General features: G+C 33.8%; 1 protein-coding gene across 1 annotated transcript in view; it reads left to right on the forward strand.

The window, feature by feature from the left end:
• Positions 1-20376, forward strand: part of LOC119075754 (neurogenic locus protein delta) — a 44088-nt gene that overhangs the window by 14141 nt on the left and 9571 nt on the right. The window contains exons 2-4 of the mRNA XM_037182291.1: positions 2696-2995; positions 6709-6772; positions 14835-15083. Of these exons, the coding sequence (XP_037038186.1) occupies positions 2696-2995; positions 6709-6772; positions 14835-15083 (613 nt within the window). The remainder of the gene's footprint in view (positions 1-2695; positions 2996-6708; positions 6773-14834; positions 15084-20376) is intronic.

Consider the following 20376-nt stretch of genomic DNA (forward strand, 5'->3'; position numbering starts at 1 on the left):
ATGGATAATGTACATGTTATGTGGCAGCAAAAATGAAATGGCAAAAAAAAGTAAATCGTACAGGCAAAGAATTCAAAGACAGGCGTCAGGTCGGTGCGGCGCTTCATGCAACGAAATAGGAATACATCAGTTATGGGCTCGGAGAGAAGTGAAAAAAAAAATTGTCTTTGAATTTTTTGATCGGTAAAGTGTCTGCGACAGATGTATAATATAAATGGAACGAAGAGGTAGATGACATTATGTTAAGATTTCCATAGTAATGACTAGTTGTTGAGGGATCGATAATGCAAACAAGAAAATTTGCCCTTTCTTTATTGGAAACTTCTTCTAGTCTTGAAGCAATTTTGACTCTAATCAACTCAGATTTAATCTGGTGCAAGCGGGAGCCTATAGTTGTCATCGTTTTCTATGGGTAACCGATCATTGAGAGATATGAAATGACTCTAGCCGGAATTCGTCAACTAATCTCACTTTTAACTTTCATTGAGCGTGAATGTCTGTCGTCTATTTCATCCTGCACTTATGCGTCTGGTTCTGGTATTTTTCGAGAATTTAATGGGAATGCTCTTAACGAGGCTCCTAATACATAACGTAATGTACCGCTTCTAGCCCGAAAATTAGTGCTCCTCTAATGCACACAGGATTATCGAAGTGTATCTCAAAGATGATTATTTAATTACGTCTGAGTACCAGTACATCACCATTATTGTTCTATTAGATGTATTAGAATCAAATCAATTCGGAATTACCTTGTATACGGTACACACTGGTCTAACATACTCAATTTTGTCAGTAAATTCACATTTTTTTAAAAGACGATTATTAATAACCGAACCCATCCACTCTAAAGTGAATAATTTGGTTGAAAGTGTTTTTTTCCGTCTGATGAACGAAAATTACAGAACATTTTGATGCAGTACATTACATTATAAATCCGAATAGAACTCACACATAAAATTGAATTTGAATTTTTGTTAGAGAAATATTACAAAGAAAAAATCCATTAAGAACTCACATTTTCAAAAAGATTATTTAATTAAAAATCAATTTATCGAGACTAATTTTTTTTCCATTCCTTACCACTCTTCGTACAGCCACAGATTCTCTCACTCATTCTTAAGTCATTTTTTTCTTCTTCGTCTTCAAATAACCGATACAACAAAAGCCGCAGAAATTTTTCTTTCTCATAACAATGACTTCGCTTAAAGTATCGAAATGGGAATATCAAAGAACAACACAAAAAAAGAGTTCTACCTCGCATTCAATCTTACGAAAATATTTGGACGTGTAGCCACAAAATGTGTGATGATTCTTACCCATCCATCTCTATATACACACCAATCTAAAACCATCATCATCTATCAGTACCCAAATTATAATAACCACAACAACGAGTGAAATCAACAAACTGTTTGATTTCTATTAATGTGCGAGTAATTCTAATCTAAATTAACTGTTTTTTTGGTTGGTGTACTCGTCTATATCCCAGCCTTTAATAATTTTTTTGATTTGTTAAGTCAAAACTCTTTGGGTGCTGCTGCTGCGTTGAATGTGGTGGATCACACAGAGTGGGTACACACATGATGCTTACGGTGGTATAATTATAATAATTATAATTAGTCATATGCTTTCAAAGAACGAAGAATTAAACACAGGAACGAAACGAATAGAGAATTTAAAGATGAATTTAAAAAAAAAAATCTTTAACAAAACAGCACAAAAAATATTATTACTTTGATGATATATATACCCATCGAGCCATTTGTATGCAAATTCATTCTCTCACAAAAATGTTTCCAGATATAATACACGTATCGTCGTATATACCTATACACTATTTGATGCTTAAACAAAAATATGAAACTTTGAATATATTCGTATTTATACGGCTAAATGATGATATTTTCATTAAAAATGATCTGCTTTATGTTGTTTGTACGTTTAATTTCTAAGAAATATGTTTCAATTAAATTAGAGAAGATATTAAGTCTACCAGAGGTATATATAATGAAATGAAATTAAAAAAAAGAATTATTAAAAATAAAAATGGCATCGTGTGTTGTTGAAACGTAAACATAAATAAAAGACTAACAGTAATCGGAATACTTGAGATATATTATTCACATTTTATGAGGTTAATCAGAAGTTTTTACTGTCGCTTAGTCGGTATAAATTATGAAAATGAATCTCCCATTCATTCATGGAATAATTATCAAAGTTTAGCCGAGATTATGAATTTATTAAAACAAAAAAAAAAATATTTTCATTACGTTAGTGAGCAAAAGCAACCATATTATCTTGTTGCTCTTGGCGGGAACATTTGACATACTTTGGTCATCCCTAGGGTCGAAAGTGGCTTATTACAACCCTAGGAATGAAAAGTAAATTGATATTAAGCTCAAAACCATGTAATAGTTATTTATGTAACAAGGGATAAAGTAGAGTTTTTGAGGCGAAGCCGAGGTCAATAAGCACACGAAAACGAAATGAAAAGTACGGTTTCACATTATAAGGGATAAAAAAACGAAAAGACTCGTTTTAGTGTGTTTATTGACCTCGGCTTCGCCTCGGATCCACACGAAAACTCTGCTTTTCATGTAAAAGACTATTCTATTGTTAAAAATTTATTTATCATCAAAAAATTGACCGAATTAAAAACTAATTTTCTTTTCTCTTCTCTTTTCCATCCCAACAGACCCACGGCAGTGGATTATTCGAACTACGACTGAACAAATTTATCAACGAAAATGGCAAAGACAATCTGGGGATGTGTTGCAGTGGCTTAACGGACGACACAGGCAAATGCATCGGCGAGTGTAATACCCGGTTTCGGGCGTGTCTGATGCACTATCAGGCGAAAATTGACGTGACATCCAAGTGTACGTTCGGCGATGTTGTGTCACCGGTGATCGGACACAATAATGTCGATTTTACGGCGCAAAGTGCACAACAGTTTATGAATCCCATTCGATTTCCGTTCGACTTTGCATGGCCGGTAAGTAGACAGACAGTGAATTTATTATCGACAAATCAATTCCATGTTTTCCATATATTAATCGTTGATCGGTACAACTACATGTCGTACATTCAAATTGCAATGAATTGTTACCATTCATTAAGTTTTGATGTAGTGCCAAAACGGAGAAAACAGAGAAAAAAAAACAACCCGGCCGTATACCCTAAATATATATGTTATATACGTGTATGCAATGTGTACGGTGTTATATGCAGTGCACGTAAACATTTTATTGAAACAACGTTACCGCGTTTCTGTACGACAAATATCGAATGAAACATCTGCCATTCAGGTTGTTTCGACAGAAGAAAAGGCTTGTAAATGCGCCAAAGTCAGAGACGAATTCAGGATGCATAGTCAAGCTGATTCTTGGCCAACATAATTCCAGACATTTTTAGTCTTTGATTTTTCATAACTAGAGAAATGTCGTAGAGAACGGTGGCATTGTACAACACACGGCATCCGTTCTAGTCGTTACATCGTTAATGTACGCACGAAATGAATTTCAAATTTGAAAAAAAAAAAATTTAATGTAAGGGGAACGAACCAGCGCACCAGTAAAATGAGACGAATAATTTTTCTGTTGGTGACTGCATTAAATAGACTCTTTTATTTATGAGGGTAATGTGGATAAGTTTTAACGGTTTTTCTTGTACATTTCGTTTACATTTCATATTTTTATCAGTCCGTTTGTGCTAAACTCGTTTTTATGTTCGAGAGACGAGACTTTCACATTGCGTTACGATAAGCGCACCAGCAGTACCTCGTGGTGTTCATTTATTTATCGATGTTATTACGTACTTAATGATCCTCTGACGAGGTCTCATATTTTATAGCTGGTTGTTTGCCCTTTAAAAATGGTGCGCAGACGTATGCGTATGAATTTATGGTGTGTGCTAGTGAATGGACCCCATGTAACTATATATACAAACACATTCAGCTAAGTGCGCACATTTTACCATTTTTAAATATCCTTAGGGTCTGAACAAAAAGCGCCGGTCATACATGTTATGGAATATGGGAAGCAGCTGCAATAAATTTTCGAATATCGATTTTCGTTCACCGTACATGTATGGAACGAAAACGAGGTGCTCTACTACCCTTATAAATTTTCATGTTTTTCGTGGCAACTCGGTGTAAACATACTACACAATATCCTCGAAATTGTGACAAGTGATGTACGAGTACATAAATATAGAGAGTTGCATGTGTGCATTGTATGTATGTAAAACGTTACACAGTTCAAATAACGAAAAAGAGTGGAACGGGTGGAAACGACGCACACGACTCATATGTTTCTTTTTGATTTCTACCAAACCAACGTCTATTTTGGTATAGGTCAAATTTTCAAACCGGCGACATAATGAAATCGTTCAAGACGCTCTCGGTTTGCGTCTAATTAAATTCAAGTACAAATGGTACTATAACCATCACAGAGAACTGAATTGAAATCATTCTCAAAGTCATTCATGACAATTATCATATGCGATGGTGGTGTATGAAGTTTGTGTGGTGTCGGTTTTTTTTTGTCTCGGTGGAGAATGAGACACACTGTTCAAGCGATGTTATTTATGCCCTCCAACTGTGACAACTCTTTTTTTCTATGACTTTTTTGCTCATGGAAATTGACTAAAGTTGAAAGTTTATCGTTAAAAATAACTATTTTGGCACAGATGTTTAGTGTTCGGTTTGATTATTGCTCATTTATTTCATCTGTTCCTTGGTCGTCTTCTGTGGTTTAATTGTGGATATGTAACATTAGTTCATTTGACATATATTTTCAAAAAAAGATTTCTGTTTTTGTTTCTCCCGTCTTCTTCTATCGTTAATTTCAAGCACAAAATTTTTTATTTTCGATTGGTCTGTAGAAGTGTTTGATCGCCTCAAACAACAAAGCGTTAATCGTGCTCTAGACGCAATTCATTGCCGTCAGATTTGTTTTGATGTTTCCATTCGTAAAAAATAAAGAAAAATCGAAACCGACTTGTCCAGTGACTTGCAGAAGAGAAAACATTCTGAGAAAGTTGTCAAGTCCCTTGGAGTGTATTGTAGACTGTAGGTAGCAATTGAATGTTTCTGAAACACTCAGACTATCAGACTAAGAAATCACAGCCCATACCATTAACATTCGACTTTATTGGTAGAATCATAATCGAATGGACCAGCGGATCAGCTAAGGACTTTATTAGTCCACCCCGACAATTTTAATTAAATTAAACGAATGTCTCCCACATCTTCATCCTTCCAATGTCTAATAGAATAATTCCTCATGAATCGTACCGAATATTCTTCAGTGCACAGTGCACCCACACAGACCCTCAGACCACAAATTTATACATTGCATCCATGGTTGCATATAGACCAATTTTCAATTAAATTTAATTTTTCATTTTCAATTTTCTTCGGTGATTTTATTGATATGGTTCCAATGAAGCAGCTCATTTGTTTTACCATTAAGCAAACAAAAAAGCAAACTAAATCGAAAAATGGGCTCCATTTGAGTGTAACCACCGCGTGTACGGCATTAAAAAAAAATCCACAATGGAAATGCACAGTCGACAAATGTATCAAACACACTCACAGCATTTTTAAATCTCTGTGAATAATTGCATTTTATACTGCAGTCTCAATTCGATATTTCGTTTGTTTCGATTTTTTTTTCAATTTATTGTTTAGATTTGTTTCGTGTACCTTTATCGTCAGTGTGGTGTGTGTTTGTGACATTATATAACAGCAACAAAACCACGCAGGAAATTGTACAGACTCTATACATTAAATGTGTCGAGAAAAACGTTTTATATTCGTTTTGGTCTGGGGGTCTACTGGGTGGCTCAAATGGTATTTGATTTTATTTCACGGCCAATTAGCTTTTTATTGACATTGACGGGAATATGGGAAATCAATTCAATTTCTATCAGTTTAACTGCTTAATGATTCCATAATGTAACACCCAATTGACCATTACGATAATAGAGTCAATCAGATGTACGAATTTTCCATTTTTTTTTTGTCACGAAGGAACTTCGTCAGAACCATCAGTAGGAAGCAGTTTGAGTGAAAAATATGAATTTTTTGATAAAAATAAATAAATATTTCCATTAACAGGTTGCGTGTGCTTAACCAACGCACCATATACCATCAAACCATCAATCTCCATTTCTCTATTAATTCCGTTGAGGGGAGATAAACACAACACTTGTGTGTTCACGTTAAGTGATAATTTCATAAAAACGATAAACGACTTCTTTGGACTGTCACTAGCAATCCACCCACAGCACTTCAGTTTCAGTGCATTTCGATCGGAAAATCAGAAATATCTTAAACACGCCAAACACACACTTGTCATTTTGGGTACGACGGCGCTGTGTGGTGCTGGTGATGTTAAAATTGAGTACGATTATTACGTGCATAAGTTTCTATTGACACATTCAATATATCAACTGTGATGGGGAAATAAATCATCGCAAGATGTCTGTGACTTAACAAACTCGAATAACTGCACTTTTGGCTGCACGGGTGTATAATGCATATTTATCTAGACGGACGGGTACAGCACTGTTAGAAAATTACATCGTTAGACAGAGTTACGATTCGCGCTGGGGTTTTTTTTTATTGAAATTATTTTAGGTGTGCGAAATTATGTCTTTAAAAATGAGTTGGATCTGATCATAATTGTTTGTTTTTTGTTACAGGGAACGTTTACACTCATCATCGAGGCATGGCACAAATCGAATGAAACAACATCACGATCACCTGGTGAGTAACCTAACATTTTATTTTGATAATTTATCGATACAAACGGAGTGGTGCGCTTTTTTGTTTCGATTCTTCTCCAATTCATTTTTGTTTTGTTTTTTTGTTCACGGTACAACTTACTTTTTGTTAGTTGTTTTGCGTTGTATATGTATGCATACGGAGATGCATTACTTAATCGATATGTCGAGTAATATGTTGTGGGTTGAGAAATCGAAACTTTACAAAATGTTTTGTTCGGTTGTTCGATACATCGATGAGAAGCGATATTTGAGAAAGTCTTGTTTTTGGAATGTTTGGGATTATTATTTGTTTAAATGTTACATATATGTGAGACTGTGTGTATAGTGTGTCGTGAACATGATGATGATTTGGTATTATTTTTTGGCGTGGCCGCCTAATATTTAATAAAACCTTTCGCATATTAAAAAAAACATTTATTCGAGAAGTGAATGGTGTAATCGCTTTGATCTGTCGCGTCGTCTTAGCTAGGAATACAAACATAGAGTCGCGAAAAATTGAAAAAAAATATTGAAAATGATGAAGAACTGCACGCTTCGCTTCCCCAAAAACTGAATCCATTCCAGTCCATTAAAAACAAACTACTTCCTAGCCGAACAACAAAACCGAACATTTGTTATTTACGTAAAGTCTACCAACCATAAATCGCATCTCCGAAGCATACAAAATAATTCTGAAAAATCTTTCATGGTTATCGGTTAAGAACGTTGTCGTTTCCATTCATTTCTTTGCCATGTTTTCGCTCTCTGTCTCTGCACAAGAAAACGAACATCGACCATACACTGAACGAAATAATAATTTCGTTTTTTGATTCAAAAATTATGCAAATTCCGTCATCCGGAATCAAAACCATGAATGATGATGGAAGTTTTACTCCTCGCCTATCTCTTTTTGTCTCCTCGCCAGTGTTTTTGTATTTATATTTTTGTAAGTTTTAAACTCACAGCCGGTTTTCTTTCTTCAACATGTCAGCAGCAATAGCGAATATGGTACCAACCCTTCTTCTTTTTCGCTTCAGTTATTGTTATGCTACTTGCCTGCATCGTATGACGTATATACGTAAAGTTAAACATAACAAAAAAAAAACTCGAGAGACTTGAACGAAGAGTGAAAAAAAAACTGTCTTACAATTTCTGTTACGTCGAGTTTCCGGTCTCTTGGCACTGTTTTATCTATACATATACCTTATGATGATATAATGATTCAAACGAAAATTGTTTTTTTTTCTTCGTTCAGTTGTTGTACGGTTTATGTTCGTTCGTACATACAATCTGTACGCCACCGAGACCGGAAGTGGCAGAAATCGTCCTTTATGTGTGTATGATATTTCCAGTCTGTATATCCTCAACGGAGGCGATGGATTTTTTTTGTCTTCCTTAAATTCTTTTTAAATCGAAAACCTTTTGTGGACTATTCATCCAGTTGATGTAGCGTAAAACGTAATGTCTATTTAATGAGAATCATTTTCGTTTGAATGCACCACACTCAATCAGTCTTACGTTCGAAGATGATTTGATTTGTTGGAAACGATTTTTCATTTTTCGAATAAACGACGCGAATGAGAGCCAACTGACTGACTAATTACACAATTTTTCCATATGTATTTCCGTTGGGGGGGATTTCTGATCGCTTCCAGTCCTAATGTCTTAACATTTATTGTTTTCATTCGGTTAAGAAATTTATTTGCATTTATATTCCATCAACCGCACATAATCATAATAAATTACTTGAACTTGTGAATCGTTGCAGGTTTTTGTTCTGCTTCTTCTTCTCGTAGTTTTTCTGTTTTTCTTCGCTTGTAAATCCACTAAATCAACGCTGAACGAAAAAGATTGGAAGGCGTTCCACAATTTTGATTAAAAGTCTAGAAGTTTTTTTGTGTTCATCATTTAAACGAAACAACAAAAATGTAATAGAAGACGATGCATATCCGACCAAACAACACACAACCATATTGACTCGTTAATTGAACATTCTTCGGGAGGATATGTAGAAAAGAAGAAAACCAACAGAAATGAACTGACGATCGGACGAAGATTCTTCTCACTCTGCACATATAAAACATATATATTTTACGGATCGTGTGTTGTATTGGCTCTGAGCACCTCTTTTTTCGCTGAACTATTTTTTTCTTCATCATTTTCATGACCGTGGTTCGGTTTGAAAATATTGCAGAAGAAGATAGTAGCCACCATATAATGAATGCAAAATTATTAATTCCACCTCCTCCGACTCCTCTTTCATTAATCAGAATGGATTGCAATTATGGATGGAGCATTTTGTTTTCGCCTTTTGTTCATGGTCATCTCTTAATTAAAATTCTGTCCGTCTGCATTAGTAGCATGAGTGAGTCTAGTTGTTTATATAGCCCATTTGATCAGCATTTTTGTCTGAAGTGAAACTTTAAATGAAAATGAAAACATCCGTCATCCCATGTTCAGCATACGACCCATCACTTCTTTTTTGTTTGTCTAAAAGTTTGATTTTAACCGTTGGATTCTGTATGTTCAGCTAAGCATGCGAATGTTGCGGAATGTAATTTATAATTCAATGAATGCAAATGGTAAAAATGTCATGAGTTGTTTGCTTAAGACGACTCTCTTTGCCGTATAGAGGTCCCCTCCATATATAGAAAGATGGGAGACATTATACACAAAGTAAATCTTTGACTAAACTGACATGATTTCCTTGTAATCGTTTGTGTTAAACAAACAAAAAGTCATCGTTTTGTGCGTGCGAAAAAAAAAACCCGTCAGAGACAAAGTTCAACTAGAGAGTTCTGACATTTAAATTCGTGAAATTCGTTACAGTGCGACACGACTCTGACTGTATTTTAAATATATGTAGGTATTTCTACCGGGGTGTACACATGGTCGGAGGAAGATGTATTCTGATTTTCGGTTGAAGTAAAATTCGAATTCAAAAGGAATGAAAATGATTTTGGTATCTTTGTGACGATGAATTTGAAAATGTATTTCTCCATGAGAAAACGGTGCAAGAAGGTACACAGAAACCTTTTGTTGTTCGGCTGACAGCTGTTTATGAAAAGAATACAGTTGAAATCCATCCGAAGATTGTTCTTTGAATTTCAATAATTTTTATTTTATTTTTTCAACCTCACAAATTGTGTGGATTTTTTACCTGAATCTTTTTTCTTCTTCGCTCGTCTTCGTCAAAGTTAATTTATTTTTGGTTCTGTGGAAGACATTCGTTTTATGTAACATGGATTTGAGGATCGAATATTTTTAATTATTTTTTTTTTGTACACGAAACATTACAATATTTTAAGGCTTGAAACGAATGTAGCGAAGCCGCACCAAATACCGAACCCAATGACCTAAAGCCAAAAATATTTTATCGATTTCAAAAAAAAAACAGAGAACGCGAAACTAAATTCCCCCTTTTCTCACCCATCCAACATTTTTCGCAAAAAGTAAAATATTTGAAAAAACATCGTGGCACATCACAATATCAAGTTACTATCCAGGTGTAAATGGTCGAAAAAAAGAAAGAAAAGAAAACTAACAACAAACCACTCCTTGTCCACCAAACATGTAAATAAATCCTGTTATACGTTCTCTCCTGCCACATTCAATCAAATGTAATATGCAAAACATGCATTCCGTTTACCTCACAAACAGCGAATACATTAAAAACCGAACTCGGAATTCAATCCTTTTCACATTTTTATTGCGTAAAATGGTTGTTGTGTACTTGCACACAAAATTTCCAGCCGGTCGAGTGTGCATAAAATGTACATTTCCTTTGGTGTTTATTTTATTCAGGAAAAAAAAACCATTTCGTTCAATGCATCTCGTAATCTTGCTGTGGAATTCACTGTCGAAGAGAGAGGATAATCAAACAATTTTTTTTTTATTTTTATTTCATTCGTTTCATCCTTTCAAACAGAACAAAAATCCATACACAAATCGTAAACGACACAACGATTTATTGCAGATATTTAACAATTTTCTGATACTCTTGTTTTTTGACTCGTTTTCAACATTTTTTTTTTCACTGAACATGTCGTTGTACAGCGGTTGTTTAAGTCCAATGAAAATAAAAATCTTCTTGCGATCACTTTGTAACTGGATGTAAATTTTGCATGTGAAAACTAAAACCGAACAAACAAAAAAGAATATCACCGAGTTCATCCAACGAAATATTAAGAATTTCTTGATGTTCCTTCGTTCCATTGGCATTCGAACGATCTTTCAATGTCTCTCAAAGGTATGACGATGACAATAAAATACAATTTTGGAAATGAAATTTTTTCTTCTTTTCAAAAAACATTTTTTTTTAAACTTTAAACCTCCTCGGTCTTATATAATAGAAAAATATATTAAATTGTGTGTCGCAATGTCACCGGTACTGTATTTACCTTTCTCGGCCTTGGAGTCAATCGCTGCAGGATAACTGGATTTCTACACCGTCGCATACGTGCATAGCCATTAAAAATGTTCGAATTCAATAGATCTCTTGTTATTATAGCAAACAATTTTGTTAAAAAGAAAAATATTCTTCGCCCATTTCGGAGTTTCGTTCAATTTTAAGAAATGCATTACGGTCTGTTATTGTTGCAGCCCGTTTGGGTTGGGAGTGTTAGATGAATAGTCGTTGCATATGCTTCGTCTTAGGATAATAATTGATTGTTCGAAGCTATTGTGCGAAACAATGACAATTTTTGTTGTTGTTGTAACGTCTTAAAACGTACACAAGGGTATGTCGTTGTGTGCTGGCTTCGTCCCTGTACTTTTACATCTGTTTTGATTGTTTCAGTAATCGATGAGACTAAAAGATATATTTTGTGGCACATCAAAAGCCTGGGCTGTCGAAGAACATTTGGTGTCGTCGTTGGTATTTTAAGTACTATGCTGCAACTCTTCTACCCCTATCACATTTCAAATGAATTTATTTATTTTAAGTCAACGAACATGACCAGCTTAAATTCCTTTGCCTGAAAAACATTCAACCCAAATTTTTTGACATAAAATTAACAGAAAAACGAATCTGTTGAGATTTACATTTAATAAAGAAGAGAAAAATAAACCAACAAACCATGGGAACTATATAATCCAGGTCTCATTCAAGCGGAACGTTTGTTACACATATATAGAGACAGGCATATATCCAGTCAGATATGTATAATATGCACGAAAAGTGCATCTACACACACGTATACATTTTGACATTGAACGGCTATTAATGAAATGGAATTCGAAATAATAATAAAAAAATATTTCTAACTCCCAGCGCTGCAATAAATGCACTTTTCGTACACACATCCGTTCGTACAAATTACATTTTTTTTCTCCTCGTTTTTTTTAACGAAAAAATCCTCAATATGCCACACATTTGTAAAAATATATTATCGTGAAATGGGTAGCGCGTATATATATAAATGTACACCTCATGACTTATACCCATGCATCACCATCTCCGGTGCATATCGTTAAGCCACACACATTACACAAGGAACATACTACAGAATGTAATTTACAAGACAACTTTTATATTTCTGCAAAAGAAACCTCTTTCAACTGTTGTAAACGTATATCCATTTGTGCAAAGAACTCTTTTTATCTTTTACGAAAATTTTTCATCATTTCAGTTTTATATGTACGATAAATAACAACGAAATGAAGTTAAAATAAAAAAAAAATCGAAAAACGCAACAACCTTAAATCGAACCTGATCAAAACACCTGCAGTTCTCTCTTTTTTTTTAGTACGGTTTTGTTGTATACACACCGAGTGCAATACAAGTTCTGATATTGGTGCACTTTTCTTGTGTTCATAAAATTGGTTTTTCGTTCGTTTTTTTGTTGTTGGTTGGTTGGTTGTTGATTGTATTGTATGGGCATAATTTTTTTTATTAATTCGTTTCCATCCAACCAACCAACACACATACCCAATTGCGTTGAAAATATATCGATGAAAGAAAAGTGTCTGATGAACTTGCGAAATTTCATTTATCACCACTAAACGGTGTAGTCGCGTTAAGGTCTCTCTGCGAGAGATGTTATATTTGCCAAAGCAGCGCACCACGAATAACAATAAATAATGTGCGGTGTTTGGGATATAATGTATTTTGTGTAAAATGCACATTGTGGAATGGATTATAATGTCTGGCTGTATGGGAACTATTAGTTAATGCACAGTAAGACATGAAATGGAGCAGAATGGATTTATATGATCGATTTGATTACATTATTATCTCTATTCAACTATATATCAATTTAAAGGATAAAATGCATCTGCATCTGATAATACACCTGAGTAGTGCACTTTCGATGCAGTAAATTGGAGTAGAAATGGAGATTTATCCAGACTACCGACTGACTGCTATATTTTATGTGCCACAGGCGTTCAAATTGTTAATTGAATTAAAAACAAGATTTAATGAGAACAACAATTTGGCTCGTACCCCATATCGTTTAATTGGTTGAACTATATCCCCTACAGTGTCGAAACATTTGATTGACTCGTTAATTTCAGACTATTCTCATTTGATACCTTAAACGTTGAGTGAAGAATAGAAAATTGAATTTAACTTTTTGATTTGAAATATCCAGGTATGTGCAGTGAATAAATGCATAACATTGTAGAGAGTGAGCGAGTCGGTATGGAAACGACTGTGTCTGCTTTCTTGTATTTTATGTAATTTATTTTCAGTCTGAGTAATTAATGTTTCCTTCTCGTGGATTATGAAACAAATTTTGAAATTTAAAATGCACAAAACAGAAAAGAAATTGAAAAATAAAAAAAAAATGAAAAATGGCGCACGTATGCAGTGCATTCATTAATTAAAGATTTTTTTTTTTTTTCGAAAAAAAATGATTAAACCAACCGAACGGTTAATATGGCCAATATATGGCAACGAGTAAAATAATTCATAGATAAATTATAATTTAATTAAAAAAATATGTAAATGGATGGATGGTGTGTGCGTTCCATCATTTTTCGGTTGGTCTTCATTTTTTTATTCGGCTTTATTTTTACTGTTCCGTTCGTAAATATCCACACGAACCAATTTGAATTGTAATTAATTTTTTCGAAGGCTGTGTATATACCGGCCAGGTGAATTTTTATTTTGGGAATGGTATTTTCCTCCTTCGTTTTTTTTTTTTGGTTTGGATTGTTGGTTTAATTTATTGGGTTTGAAATTGGTTTTTACGGAAAAAAAATTTAAATTAATAAACGTTGGTCTCTGTGTGTCTGTCTGTGTTTGCTACGAATATATATCGCAAAATTAAAAAATTGTTGCCGATCATTTAACCGTAAACTTAATAAAAATTCCAACGAGAAATAAACCGAGTGTCAAAAATAGAGATATTTCATATGTCAGGAAGTCGATCTGTATTTTACAATATGAACCAGCCAGCGCACAGTTTCTCTACAAATTTCTACACAAGACCAGTAAATTCACTTCCATAAATCTTATCAAAATGATGATTTATGTTGCCCACAAAGTAATTCGTAGTGCAGCGCTTATGCACGATAATGTAATGTAAAGTGCATGAAATACTAGTGCAGAACAAAACATAAATTCTATATTACCATTAACATCTCATGACATGAAACAGTTACCACTCAACTCATCTCTCGAACGTTGTGCTGGTAGAGGAAGACGATTCTGATCGACTTACGTTTTGGTGTAGTCATGGTTAATGTTCCCAACCAATTAATAGCACAATGACCACACATTCTCTTTTTCTTCTTTTATAATAAATTCAAGTGAGAAGACGATGAAGAAACAACGTCTTCAAATGATATTGTAATAAGAAAATACAAAACGTTTTTTCTCACTGGTTGCGCCAGTTACAATCGAAGACTGAGTCCTTCAAAATTTGAATTCAATTTTGTTTTGGAATCAACAAAAAAGTCAGTCCCACATATCACTACCAAATCGTGTTCCAATTCCTCGAATTCGAATCCATTTTCGGTGTGACCCTGATGCTTGTATACTCAGTACCGCTCTCGCATCACCCCTATCATATTTCGATTAATAAATTAATATTTTTTTTATCAATTTTCATTTCCAGATGTTTTAATATCCCGTTCATCCATACAACGTGTACTGGCCGTATCGTCTGAATGGACAGAAGACTCGAATGAATCGGTCCAATCAACCGTACAGTATGCCTTCCGTGTTACATGTGACGCTCATTATTATGGTGATCGGTGTGCGAATTTGTGTCGGCCGAGGGAAGACGGTTTCGGCCATTACACATGTTCAGCGACGGGCGAACGCATTTGTTTATCCGGTTGGGAAGGTGATTATTGTGACAAAGGTGAGTTTTTTTGATTGAATTTGTTTTTACCGTTTGTGGTGGTGGACGTTTCAATATGAAAAGATTTTTAATTGAAATTTGAAGAAAGAAAAAAATTATTTTGTTTGTACAAAAGAGTTGAAAATTGATTTTTTTTTTCGTTGCGTTTTTACTATTATTCGAATCTTCGGATCTATTCAACAATCCGAGTGAAAAAGAATCGTTGGTCTGAAAAGTAATATAACAACGAAGCGTATCATTAAGATTTCATTCTTTAACAATTTTATATTCACTTGGTATTACCAGTCTAAACAAAACAACATTACACCAGATTCCCATTCAGTCCGGTAAATACTCAGTTTAAAAGATCTATTTCGTCGCTGTTGGTTGGTGAGCGTTTGTTTTATTTTTCATTCATTTTTTTTTGTTTTGTATTCTTCGTCCAGCACTTCTTGTTATACTTTATAAATTGATATGGACTCGTCTTCGCGAACAAACAAACCATCAACTGAGAAATTGTGTATTAAAATTAACAGTTTTTTTTCGTTCGTATTATTCTATTTTCTTACGTTTTTGTTTCATTTCTTTTTTGTTATTTTAGTGGATATTAAGTACGATTTAATGTGTTTGCGTTCTTTTTTCGTTCGTTTCCAATTTTTTTTCTTTGACTTTTTTTTTGATTAATTGTTTGCGCATGCTCTGGTAAGAATAAATACGTGCGCGATCGGATTAAATGCGATACGATTAATTGAATATTTCAATTTAATTTTGGTTTTACTCAGACACACACAAAAAAAATTTGTTTTCAATTGCAATTGTTCCGAATTAAGCAGAAAAAGAAACAAATTTTTTTTTTTTCGTATTTAAAAAGAAAATAGATTTTTACGTGGAACGCGATATTAATGCCGAAATATACACCAGCGATGTCCCGTTCTTTTAATTGTTAACGAGAGATGCTTATTATTATTTGATTCTCGCTTTGTAAAGTCTCGATTCCGTTCTTTCGATAAAAATTTTAATTAAAAAAGAAACTCAATTTGCAGTCGGTTATTTTGTTTCTTTAATGGAACAGGTCAGTGAAACTCTTTTTTTTTCTATTATAATATCGGCTTATCTCGACTATATGGATTATATACTTACCTTCTACATTGATTTTTAATTTCAAACTCTTTCTTTTGAACAATCAAACAAATTGCCAATCAAGAATGGAGTATTAAATTATAATTCGGTCTTTGCAGCTGCACAATATTTACAATTATTTCTTCTCTGGTACTCATTCTCTCTCACTCTTTCCATTTTTACATAATTTAAGTGTACGAAAAAAAATAACAACAACAACACTGGCAGTCAACAATGGTAATTAAAGTATAAACAACGTAACTTCCACAGAGTTTTAAAAATATAAAATCGAACAAAACGGGCGACACAACGTGTTTTTGGTCCGTTCTCTCTCTATGTTGTTTATTGTAAACATTATTTTATTCGAGTCGACATTAACAAAATACACCAATCCGTTTCTTCAGCTGTCCCTCATGTTTGACGATATTTTTTTTTTTTATTATTATTATTACATTTCCAGTCTCGTGTGCTCGTGCGCGCTTAATATCTGTTTCATGAGTTTCATGCAGTTATTCTATACTGGATATGGAAAACAAGAGGTGATATGGCCCCATAACCAATTTTTATTTTGTTGTTATTTCGAATATATGTGTAAAGTGGCACCTTGCGCCAATTCCATTTAAAACACCACGAAGAGAAGAGGAAAAAAATAACATTTTTTTCGGTTAATAGAGTGCCTTGGTTCTTTGAATAAAAATGATTCTTTTTTCTGTTCCGTTCCATTCAATTATTATTTTTCGGTTTTGCTTAATTTATGTTCTTTGGTTATAGTTTTCTTAATTAGTTTTTGTCTGGCTTAATTTATGCATCAGATCATAACGCATCAATAAATAAATAATGGATAAAACGAAAACGAATACACTTTGAACATCCGTTGTTTTCGCGTTTTGTTATTAATTTCGTGGCATTTTTTTTTCGGTTTCGCCATTTGATAAATAATGATTTTTGGTGATCGGTTTTGTTATTGTTCCGCCCGTCCGACATCCAATATATTCCATATTATAAGTCGCGCTGAAGGTCAGTGTCGTAACGTTATACATTTTATTTGTTTTTTTTTCTTCATTTAAACAACCATCCGAACATCGATTTTACACGAAGAAAATCTCAACCAAAATAAAAATAAAAAATTAAGAAAAAATTTACCATCACAAAATGCAAAATTCCCACCGTTTCAGCCAATGTTGTGCACATAGCACATCATATATATACTTCTGAGCTTCCAGAAAAAATAAAAAAAATTAATCGTAAAAACTTGCCCGAGGCCTATTTTCATTTTCATCTGAATGTTCTTGTTTCGTGCCATTGATTGATGCTAAATGGTTGGTGTTTATGGTGTGTGTGTGTTCTCAACGATATTGAGAATCAGAGAAGTTTGTCTGACAAAGATGTTGGAAGATTGTTCCTAGCTCGTTACAGATTTTCGGATAAGAAGCCTTCCCAGACATTGACAATTTTAAGCAATTAATATACATTTCAAGTCAAAATCGAACGATTCATGTCAAAATAATATGGAAATGAGTGCGTTTAAATCCGTTTTTAAAATCTTTATGTCCTCTGCGGTGACATTAGACCATACCTGGTAGTTAGTGTTCATCAATGAAAGTCTAGAACAAATATGGTCGATCGGCGAATTCGTCTTAAACGCACTCACATTTTATGTCAAAATAATATGAAAATGAGTGCGTTTAAGTACGAAAATTTTTATGTCCTCCGGGCGGACAATAGACCATGCCTGTTTTACACTTTCATTGGTGTTCATCGGTGTTAAGATCATTCACTAGATGAATATAATCCAAACTTTTCTTTTGTCTTTAGTAATAGAACGGATGAAAATTTTGCATTATGACTCATTCGTCTCACTCTGCAAAGCTTCCGTTACTTTGCTACATAGATAGGTTGTTTTGTCCATTTTCTTCATCTTTCGCAGACTTCTCCTTTTCGTTTTACTTTGCCTGTGACTTAGGGAAACTCTAGATTTTATCTGAAATACTTTCCAAACGTTCACTGTCCTTCGAATAGGAATTTTTTTTCTAGGAATTTTAGGGGATTTTGAAGAATTTAATTCTTAAAAATAGGTTCCGTTGACTTTCCCGAGAAAGTAACCTTTATTCAATTATAATAAAACTTGCAAATCACACCAACCTGACCCGACTTTAGCAATACATGATCGAAATCGAGCAAACTTTTCACAACACTAATCAAATTCAAATTACGTAAAAATTACAACAACGAAAAACAAAATCTTAATTTTAGAAAGCTTCGTACAAAAAACACCATTTTCCAACCGTAAACAATGAAATGAGCATATATCAATTCCATAACTGTGACTACACGCCTCTTTAAAGCAATACATTAAATTCCTTTAATCAACAATTTACCATTAAAATAATAATTTATATTTCTTCAATCGAATAAGAAGTAGTGAAGACGAAGAGAAAAAAAAAACTCGAAAAAAATTCATTGTGTTCCCATTTACCAAATGAGATTCTAAACAAATTTGTGTTATTAATTCCGCGCTGGTTTTTTTTCAGATCTGTGTCTATCTATACTTTATTCGCCGTTTTGTGTGTGTCTTGTCTTTTCTGATGTGTTAACCAACATCTCACCCAAATAATACGAAGAAAAAAAAACGCTCAAAATTACATGTTACCAATTTGTGATACAATTTCTGAATATTAAATCGTTAAAATTGACTATTATTCACATGTCATAACATTTTCAAAATGTAAACTTCTCAGTGAATCGAGAAAAAAAAGCGTATACAACCGCCGCACACAATGTATCTATATCTCATGAATTCAATCCATTCCATTCATAAAAATTCCATCGGGTTAAGGTTATAAAACCATCGTCAATTGTACGCGGTTTTAAAAATCAGACAATTCAGATTATAACTTTTGATTGAATATTAAAAGAAGAGACGGCAGAGCAAAAAAAAAACGAAACGAAAGAAATTCATTTATTCGATTGTGTTACATATAAAAGCTGCGAATGATGTTATGCTGTACCAGTACAGTACATGCATATATCTACACAGTTACTAGCCTCTCGGTGATCCGTTTGTTATTTTTGGTTGAACAAAACATTTTTTTGTTGTGGTTGGAATACGAAAAAAAAATTAATTCAAAGATGCCCAGGAGGACTGTTTTAGCGTCCGGTGCTGATTTCTTTTTTTCCCCTTTTTTTTCTTTCTCTTCTCATTTCTTCAACTGACCTTCCTCCATGCCCGATGGTGAAGAGTTAATACCGTGCGATAAAAACGTAAAATAAAATGTTCTTCCGAACCGGTGAGATGATCAAACTTATTTTCGGTGTCTTTTCCCATATTTATACGCCCGAAGGTTAAACAGCTACCACTTAGACGGTTATGATGATGATGATGATAGATTTAATTCACATAACGGTGAAGGCGCGGCGATTATAGTGGTGGTAACCTATATTTTTTTGGACTTTCGATTGTGAAAATGAAATCGTCCTAAAAACCGCACGGAAAGGAACGGAATAAAAAAAGCTTCTGCGTTTTGTGATTTATGGATTTTGTGATCGAAATAAATTGTCTCGTACGGTAATCCACGACGTGCGGTTTCCAGTACGACATTTTATTAACAATTAATCGTAGAAAGTCTTCATTATCCACCACATTATACGCGAAACTTAAAACATTTTTTTTTTACTTGAACGCAACATCAGAATGCTCATAAAAAGCGCTAAATATTCCAATAACTCAAATGTTTATCTGATACAAAAATTGTGTGTGCGCAGACTATAAATAGTTGTTATGATTACATCTGATAGTGAGCTCGGAGCAAATTAATCATCTCTATAACAGCCTCGTTTTGTTGAAGAAAATGTTTCGTCTAAATAAAAAGTTGGATTTGTCTGCGGGTCTATTTATTTCTTAGATCGTAATCCATTCTATACAAAAAAAAAATGTTAATCCAATCATTGTGTCACGTATTACGATTTTAAGTTACACATCCTCCCTTTTATTGCACCCGAAAAAAAACAGGTTTTTTTTCCTTCACTCTACTTCCTTTCGAATCAAATGTTGAATGGTAGAACGTTGGGTGGAAAAAATAAAATCCATTCTCATGGAGATAAGCACATGAGCACGTAATATTTGGATGATAATCGGATGTGTGTCGAAAAGCATCGAACGGTGGAGAAGGAGAAATTGGTTACAATAATTTGATTT

Source organism: Bradysia coprophila, unplaced genomic scaffold (genome assembly GCF_014529535.1).
Source record: "Bradysia coprophila strain Holo2 unplaced genomic scaffold, BU_Bcop_v1 contig_232, whole genome shotgun sequence".
NCBI classification, from domain to species: domain Eukaryota; kingdom Metazoa; phylum Arthropoda; class Insecta; order Diptera; family Sciaridae; genus Bradysia; species Bradysia coprophila.